The 10242-nt window shown below is 38.6% G+C and overlaps 1 protein-coding gene across 1 annotated transcript; it reads right to left on the minus strand.

The window, feature by feature from the left end:
* Positions 1 to 323: 323 nt before the first annotated feature.
* Positions 324 to 1435, minus strand: LOC112175191 (glycine-rich cell wall structural protein 1.8). The gene has a single exon (XM_024312851.2). The coding sequence runs from the start codon at positions 1369 to 1371 to the stop codon at positions 559 to 561; it is 813 nt and encodes a 270-aa protein (XP_024168619.1). The 5' UTR covers positions 1372 to 1435; the 3' UTR covers positions 324 to 558.
* Positions 1436 to 10242: the final 8807 nt, after the last annotated feature.

Here is a 10242-nt window from a genome sequence, read left to right on the forward strand (position 1 = left end):
CCCTAAAAATCATACGTAGTCGTCCTTTCCTCAAGAGACCAGCTTTTGATTACCATAAACCAGAAAGCATACGCATCAAGAGTTGATTGAAAATGTTATGTAAGAGATGTTCCGAGGATTAACCAATTCTGCTCTCATTGATTGCTATGGAGTAGCGCACTAATTCACTTAGCTTCCTACCGAAAACCAAATGATCAAGGATAAGAACTTTTTAGCTTAAGTAAAGTGATCGAAAAAAGTTGATCAAGATGGTTTCTGTAACTTCTGTTTATAATTTACTTGCATGCAACTTTGTACGTACCGTAGTAAACTAGCTCCCATGATAAATAAATTAAGAAGAACAAGACTCCATTAATCATCAATAGGTAGATACAACCTTTGGACGCATACAACTGGGATTCATAAATACTTTCAAATAATAATAATAATAATAATTATCTTCTTACCCACATGTACTCTTATTGTTGCTCTATGTTTTTTGTTTTTTCCATCCTTAATACTAATACAGGTAAGAAGAGGTAAATTTTGGTTGTGACAATGAAAGTAAAGGTAATCAATTCAAGGAATATAACCACCATGACCACCACCCTCACCGCTCCCGCCACCTCCTCCATATGCACCGCCATGTGCACCACCACCACCACCACCGCTTCCAGCGCCTCCGCCCCCACCACCAGCATACCCACCGGCAGCTCCTCCGGCTCCACCTCCAGCTCCTCCGCCACCTCCATATCCACCTCCACTTGCTCCTCCAGCACCGTAACCTCCGCCACCACCGTGACCCCCACCACCTCCATATCCGGCACCATGCTCGCCGCCAGCACCATAGCCTCCACCGGCACCACCACCTTCTCCACCTCCATAACCAATGCCGTGCTCTCCTCCATATGCAGCTCCCCCACCACCACCAGAACCACCACCACCACCGCCTCCACCAGCACCACCAGCTCCACCATACCCAGCACCACCTCCTTCACCACCACCGCTTCCATAACCATTAGCACCGCCAGCACCATAAGCCCCTCCAGTGCCATATGCACCGCCACCACCACTTCCACCGCCACCTCCTCCACCACCCGCATGTCCACCAGCGCCTCCATACGCAACACCACCGCCTTCTCCACCACCACTACCGCCTCCATAGCCAGCAGCACCATGTTCACCTACAGCGCCATAACCACCTCCACTGCCTCCACCTCCTCCGCCACCACCTGCACCTCCAGCACCACCACCTCCATACCCGGACCCACCCCCGCCACCATGGCCGATAGCAGGATACGTTTCATAAGTCAGGAGTGTTCTTGCTGCAGAACATATGCCTACACCTAATAACACGAAGAAAACAAGACTCTGAACTCTTTGAGAAGCCATCGAAGCAATGCAGATGAAACCCACAACAATGGTGGTGCCTGGTGTAGAATGCAAGAGAAGGTAGCTAGGTATATATAGGAATGGGAAGGGGGTCCTGTAACGCGTCTACTGATCCCAAGGTGGTTGAATGCACATGCAGAAGAGAATTTCGGGTGCCCCAACTCAAGAAGGTGGTCCAGTACAAGCATATGTCACACTCAGTACGTTACACTTACACTAGTGAAGCTGCTAGTGTGCTTTTGCTGTTTCCCATAAATCGTAATGCAAGAAAGCCTTTTTGTTAAGCTAGATCTTTCGAGACACCTAATTTAGTAATTTTCCTTTTCTGTGTGTTATCTGATGGCATGCTTATCTGCTTATCTAGTATTATAGAATTGACCGAAATTGAACAAGTTAAGCTGGCCATGGGTTCGAGAAACTGGTCTGTTTACCAAACTAGTAGATGAGTATGGAACTTCATTGCTCAATGATCTTTTGAACTAATGCTAATAGTTAATTGGTCTCTTTTGAGAAATATAAGTATGTAGGCAGGCTCAACTGGTGCGATTGTCCGACAAACTTGTGTAATTACAGAGACCGACGTTCTTTCTTTTAAAGATATTTATAATGCAGGATCGATGGAGATATCTAGGTAGTGTTTTTGGTGGACTTCACTGTAGTTGTTTGCAGGCTCCATGTTTCGATCTAAAGCGGACGTTGCCTTTGTAAACTTGATTGCAGCACCATTCGAATGGTTAATGTTATTAGCACTACGTACGACCAAAGAAAGAAACCATATGATTAATATTACACAATGTGACTTTCGTTCACAAAGTAACAAAATTTATGGCCAGAGATTCAATAGGTTGTAGATGAAGATAACTTTTTGTATATATAAATTGTATAGGAAGATAACATTTACTCATTTAGTGAAGTAGACGCAAATTAATAATTCTACTAACAAGTTATGTATTTTAATTGCATGACCCTAAATCCTACTGTTAGTGAAATTAATGTGGAACAGCGTAAGATAATATCATCTCCTACTGTCTGTTTTCTGACACGAAACGACACCTTGATCAATGCATGGCCTTTCTGGATTGCAACTTCTATATTCAACAGGCCAACCAATTGTCATAGAGCTGAAACTTAAGCTGATAGTGATCATGAAAGAGTGATCATATGTGAATGTTATTTTATATGTCAGAACAGCAGTACTGGTTTGCCACCTTAAAAAAAAGTGCCATTGTATAATTATTGTAAATGATCCATCTCAATCAACATATATATTCCTCCTCGATCCTGTACTCATCTTCACTACGCAATCAACAGTATGAAGCAGCAGCAGTATTAGTTTTTACTTCTTTTACGTGATCGACATTCATACCTGTCTGTTTCAACCACTTACGGCATGTGCGTTGAACTAAATGCAGCTCAGGAAAAGTTCTTCCTCGCCAAAACTGATACTGATCGATAAAAATGAAAATTCTCTCTATAGCTTGCATTCTACTGTTGTGGGGACTACTGTAGCCTGAACAAAATGTATTGAGTGCCCTTTGCTATGCGTTTTAGGTTTGACTTTGAGTGTCTGAGCTCTCTTGCTCTCGCACTAAAACTAATGGGCTATGAGTAAGGACCCTTTTTAATTTAGAAGATTCTTTTAAATGTAAATTCGCAGATTTTTCATAATTTCTGATCTCCAGGAATTCAATATTCTGAATTTTTCGTTCTTCGATCAGCTTCTCTGGGAAAATCATATCTATTATTAAACATCTGCTAAATTCACCATAACCTTGTGGCGCTAAACTATGCAAACGAGTAATTAATTCAAATAACTTGAAACTGGAATAATGGTAATCAAGTGACCAAAAGGCTTTTGATTTTCCCAACGTGGGACATACATGCAAGTTTTTGATGAGAAGTGGAGTTTTTAATGTAATAATTCAACACCTTAACAACCTTTGATATCAATATAACAACTCATAAGGTAACTAAGAAAAACTATTTATTAAGATAACTAAGGTCTTTATTTGAGTATGATAGGTTATATTTTGGTTGATTGATTTTTCATAGGGGTAATTATATGTCATCTCATACATGATATGCATGTAATGTAGAAGTATCTACTAGAAAATAAGCAATTTCTATTCAATTAGATGGGATGTCTTCAAATCTCAAGTTTGAGTATGTCTCCTTGCGATCACACGCACACAATCGCTTGATCTGTGCAGCTAAAGCCTAATCTCACCGAGGACCCCCACCAAAGATCAAACTTCCCCAAACCATATCTCTTCAATCATCTCCTCACTTATCCACGACAAGTTAGTATGTACAAAATTTGTGTACGTGTATTGCTCATTTTGCTAGTAGCGAGTTTTAACTACAAAAACAAAAACAAAAACAAAAACAAAACCGAATATATGAAATAAAAATGACAGTGCGATTTTAGGCGGCAGTGGATCAGTTGCCAAAATTTCCACCCCTACTCCCCTAGTGCAAAGAACAAGTTATTGCCTTTGCGTGCATGTGCGGAGGTCTCTTCTAGCTTGAATGGTACAAGCTGTGCCGCATTTGTGTTATTATTAGATCATCGTGAATACTAGTTTAGCTTGGCTTGTGGGTAGTGGGTATTCACATGCAAGAGTATGAACTGTATGATCACCATGATGCAAGGGCAAACCCAGCCATTGTCTACCTAAGCCATCTCGATCTATTAGTTCTAGTGTAGGTAGGACCAATCCATCTCACTCTGCTTGGCTAGTGGAGCCTTTTATTCTTCACGCTTGTGTGGTTGGTTGATTACAGCCTTCTTATTGGCACCGACTGTATCATTCTGACGTACGAATGTAGATCTTCTATGTACGAAACGAAGGTAAATGCCTTTAATTAAAGCAGTTCGCCAGAGAACAATGTAGCACATTTTTGTACTTTCTTTTTGATTAAATAATTAACAAATAAATGATGGTTTAATTACCTAAAATAGTTTAGTATGATTAACAAAACATTAATTATATATTTGTGTCTGAAAATTATAGCCAATTAACCAGATCGTTTATGATAATACACAGGAAAGGGAGAAGGTTTCCTCCATTGTGTAACCTACATGTTGGCCTCTAGTGGTACCAACAATGATGCGGGAAGCGTGAACACGATAGTAAGAGGCTCCGTCAAGCGTCGAAAGCCATATGAGATGAGCTAGAATCCACTAGCAATTACGGGCACAACCGTAAGAAACATAGAGAAAATTCTCTAATATTTGGTTTTTATTGATAACTTTTAATCAAAATTACAATCGAAGAGGTGCCTTATATAGGGCACATAGAATAAACCTAATACAACTAGAAAACAAAAAGAACAATTTATTATAGACTAAAACTAGGACACCTAATTAAATAAAAATCGGAAATAAAAATCCTAGATATTAAAGAATATTACGCAAACATATATTTGGAATCTCAACCAAGATTTCGCTCGAGAATCCCGATATATCCAAAAGAGTAATTTATGATTAATTCCATCATTAAGAAGCCTATTTGAATACCAATTTTCAATATTCAAATCATTCTTCTTAATGTGCAGACGCTTCTTTCTTTTCGAGATTCTTTGTTGAAGTTGGCTAAAATCTCGTCCTACATCAAACAATTAAGGAAAATGATCTAAAATGGAAAGTCTGTAACAGTAATTCTAGCGTATCAGATGTCTAATAGAAGTGTTAATGGATACAGAAAATTTCAGCCCACATCCCCAAACTATGCTGCCAAGACCAATTTGATACCCGAATTCTCAAAAGTATCAATGTGATACCCAAAGACGTATTTTGACATCAACGTGATATTTCCGTCAAAAATCTCTAACGGCGCCGTTTGTTTGTTGACGTGTCAAGCATGTGGGCCCCCAAAAAAGTGAAATGACCAATTTACCCTTTTGTTTTTGTTTTTTTTGTTTTTCGTCTTCATTTCTTCTTCTTCTTCTTCTGGGATTTGGTTCTAGCCAAACCACCGCAACCTCCGAAGCAAACTTTGCCACCACATTTCCTTACTTACTTGACAACGTCATCAACCACCAACCAGCCGCGCCAAAATGAATTCCAATTTAGGCCTCGAATGCGAGCCCGATCACAGATACCACCCCCAACATCAAGAATCTCACATTACATGCAAATGCAGCAATTTGACAACTTCTAATCCAATTCAAATTGAGAAAAAAGAACTAACAATGTCTGAAAACAAGAACAAACAATTCAACTTCTAATCCAAAATTTCAATTTCTCACCTCCACTACCAAAATTGGAATCCCACCTGAAAACTTTCACCATTAACATGAAAGGCATCCGGCGACCCAAGCCGTCGATGAACCCACGGCCACGGCCACCATCAAGGCCGATCGACCACTTCCACCACCACAACTCCGACACCAGCAGCCACCCATAACCCTTGTCACATTCTCAGGCGTTAAAGGCGCATTCCAGCGACTCTCATCCTCTCTGATCGCTCTCGTGATCGCCGAATCAGAACTTCCTCCAATCTCTTCTTCTTCTTCGCTGCTACCACCATTATCACCCTTGACGTCGTCGTTTAATCTGAGTAACGACACTCCCCTCTGCCCCTGGTTCACAATTCGCCATTGGGAAGCAGCTGCAATTGGGAAACGACGGCGTCGTTTTGGGGATGGTGATCCTCGTTGTCTTAGGCATCGACGGATGCAGCGGCATCGTCGTCGTCGATGTTGGTGTCCGAATCGACTGGTCGTGGAGGAGTACCAATAGCTACTATAGATATGGAGGCATGGTGGATAGCGAAGAAATCAAGGATGAAGTTGGTGAGAGAGAGGAGACGGGGGTCAAGAGAAGGAGAGAAAGTGAGAGACTGATAGCCTCCAAAGTCATCAAAGCCCAGAAACCCGAAAACCAGAACCAAGAGAGAAAGAGAGAGGAGAGAGGAAGAGGAGAGAGAGAGATGGGTTTTTTTTTTTTTTTTTTTTTTTTTTTAATTAGTTACTCCGTTTTTTTTTAATTAGTTATAGTAAAAGACCATTCTGCCATTGATAAAAATATTACATAGGACCCATATGCTTGCCACGTCAGCAAATAGACGGAGCCGTTAGAAATTTTTGACGGAAGTATCACGTTGATGTCAAAATATGTGATTGGGTATCACACTGATACTTTTGAGAGTTCGGGTATCAAATTGGCCTTGACATGATAGTTTGGGGAGGGTGGCTGCATTTTTCTCTAATGGATATGCTAGCTAGCTTGCTTTTAGTTGCCAATCTGGTAGGATAATTTTTAAGTTCACTCTTTACTTAATAATTTTATAATCCAATGGTCCATATTTTAAATTAGCTTTTAAAGATCATCTCTACAAAAAAAAAAAAATCAATCAAATCAGAGATCGTTTAATCATCTAATTGAATCAAATAAATGGATGGTTCTAGCAACACTCACTACTATTATGATAAACCGTCCATGCATTTAATAGAAATGAATAACTAAAATGTCTCCAATTTGATTGGCTTTGTATAGAGTTAATCTTTATATTATGTTATAAAACATGAAAGGTTGGATCACAAGATAATAAAGATAAAATGAGTTAATCGGAAGAGAGAGCGAATATGCTCGTTCACATTAAGGGTGAACCTAAGAATATTCTGATGTTCTTTATCCATCCCACAAGCACTCCAACATGGTACAAAAACTATATATAAGAGACAACATCCCGGTGTTCTTTATGCTAAGCTAAATGTTGACAACATGTTTAAGCAAAAAATCTAACCCTTTCTGGTAAATATCCGTAAGCTAACAACTAATTAACCCTATATATTTGTAAGTTGGCAATATTTTTCAAGCCTTCAGTAATCTCATCCAAACTTGGTACATTGGCTATATTCATATTTTTCGTTCCTACAATACCGGTGAATTGTCAATCATGATTTCCAATACTATTTTCAATCCCATGTCATCGTTCACCAAACTAAATGTCCCAAACACTTGAACAAAATGGGGTGGCGGAGAGTAAGAACCACCACCTCCTATATATGACACTACTAGCAAAATTGACTACACACAGTGATTGGAATCAGTGAATACAATCTCGAATAGTTCTTGATATCCGTGTGGAAAGCCCAATAGCCACTCTACAGTCCTACACTCACATATTAAGGGGGGGTGTATTCAATTCAGATTTTAAAAGATTTTGTTTGAGTTTTTATAATTCATGGATTTACTTCATCCACGGATTGTTTAAATTCTATATGGACTCTGATTGATTATAATGGATTGATTTACTACTATTTGTTTAGATTTTACAAGTCCTGGTAGGTTACTTTTTTTTTTTCCTTTCTTCTTCTTTAAAAGCAATGGATGTATGGAACCAACTATAATGCAATCTACCATTCTTTATGTTGTGTATTATATGAATAATAAGAGAAAACTAATCAACCAAAATGTTAAACAAAAAATAAAGTAGTAAACTAATGACATAATTTATTTCATATCTAATCTACAAGAGAAACATGTGTGTATGTAACGGCCTATTCTGGCTTAGATGAATATATGTATATATATCAGCACCTGGCTTCGGGTTTGATTAAAAAAAAAAGAAACATGTGTCTATGTATCATCTTAATAATACCATTGAAAGTGAGCTTAATTAGCTAGAAGGATTAAGGCTTACAGAGCTATAGTGATAAAAATAAAAATAAAATTATTAGATGAGAGCAGAGGCAGATGAGGATAGTGGGAAGATAGGTCTAAGACAAAATGGATGAGTGTCACCTATTGAGAACTTTTTTTTTTTGGGTGAAGAGCTTCTTCATTTTTGAGTGAAAAAGAATCCATCAAAATCTTTTGGGAAGTGGTTGGATTGTTTTTGAGTTTTGATATGTATAAAAAGCACTATAAAATCCTCCAAAATCCAGCATTTAATGAAATACTTAAAAATCTGTATACTTTTGAATATCTGCAAATTTGAATGGATAATTTTAAATCTTAATTGAATACATCAAGATTTTAAAGGATTGTTGAAAAGCTCAATTGAATACCCATAGACTTTCAAAATACAAAAAAATCTTGTAGACTCTTAAATGAATACACCCCCCTAAATTTTTGTCTCATTTGAAAGGAGTGGCCTTTGGTCTCTCCTCACATGTTGTCACGCCCCTGATTTTACACACAAGAAAATCAATATATAATCCCATAATTATACATGCGCGATTGTTCATCCATCAATACAAGGTACATGGAGACATCTTCCCTTTACAGCAAGTACATATTGATGCCCTGAACCCACAATTTCAAATATTGACCCGCTCCACAGAGTCATATATTACAAAACTTACGAATTAAATTGTCATCAGAAAATAAAACGTAAATGCTCCTCAGAGCTTACTACATAGCGGAAGTCATATACTGGCAAGGAGAACAAAATTTGCTTCATACCTGTTCAGCTGCCAACAAGCTACCTCAGCTTCAGCCACGATTACCCTGACCTGCAGGATTAACCCCTACACCAATAAAATGGTGCACCGGGTTTCAACACAACAAAACCCGGTAAGCTTATGAAAGCTCGTATGAGTAACTCATGAACATCAATCAACAACTCACACACATCAGCTAAAGGAAACCATGCAACCATGATTCCTTCTAACACTCCATAATCTTTCCATCGAAAGGACAACATAAATCACTGCTGTGACAATGTTCTATTTGCTAACTTAACCATCAAGAAGCAATTCAAGTCTCATCTAGACAATAAAAGAAGAATATTCAAGGAATTCTCCTTTAACTACATACTTATGAGTCTCCAGCAACCTGACCGTTACCCCCATAATCTATATGGCAGACAGACTATAGCTCTATTGAAATCGTAACCACTCGTCCGATTACGGACGTGATTACCTATTTCCTGCCTTGGTCACCAGCTGTGACATGTAGTTTCAGACCCCGTCTGGTCTCAAAATCAACATTAAGGTCACCATCTGTTCTCTGTCACCATCTGTGACAGATGATCTTCAGACCCCATCTGGTCATGAAATCAAACATCAAGGTCACCGTCTGCAACCTGTCACCATTGTGACCCATCACCATCTGTGACATAAGATCTTCTTAGACCCCGTCTGGTCTTAAAGCCAACGTTAAGTAAGTCGCATCTGACCTAAAAATGTTACAAACATCTAGTTTCGGCTTTCCTAATCCCTACTCACCATCTGTGACCCTTGGTACAAAGACCAATATATCTAAAATAAGTCACGCTTGACTCAAAAATGTAACATCAAGCTCAATACTTTTCAAACAATAGAAAACATCTTTTTCCACAATATTGTTTCCTGAAAAGTCACATTCAACAATAATATGAACATCATCATGCATATTATTCATCACAATCATCCACAAGAATATATATATATATATATATATATCACATAAATATATATATACGTAGCCATTCGCTCAGGAATGCCTACTAATACCAACTATAGTTTGCAGTTAATTGATTAACGCCAAAACGATAATGGTAATTCCGTTCATAAAGAACCTTGTGAGATTTCTCACCTCGAACTCCCGCTGCGTCTTCAATAAAGCACAAAGCTGCCAATTCACAAATAATCGTCCAAAATACTTCGTCAAGTACCTAATCACATACGGTTCCAACTTAGTAATGATTCACATTTGATTTAAGTTCGAAACCCCTGTTTTGAACTAAAATCCCCAAAGTGGCGCTAATCGAGGCAAAACCACATTCGAGAGCTCCCAAAGTCTCCGGAATACATCCACGATCGATGTGACCAAACCACAAGTCGATTGGACGCTCGAATCCTCATGGATCGAATAAATCGATAGGTATGAAACTACAAAAATCATAACAAATCCATTCGAACTCCAAAATTTGCATATTA

This window comes from Rosa chinensis, chromosome 7 (genome assembly GCF_002994745.2).
Source record: "Rosa chinensis cultivar Old Blush chromosome 7, RchiOBHm-V2, whole genome shotgun sequence".
NCBI lineage: Eukaryota > Viridiplantae > Streptophyta > Magnoliopsida > Rosales > Rosaceae > Rosa > Rosa chinensis.

Coding starts and splice junctions, on each gene's coding strand:
- LOC112175191 (XM_024312851.2), bottom strand. CDS start 1,371: ATGGCTTCTCAAAGAGTTCAGAGTCTTGTTTTCTTCGTGTTATTAGGT.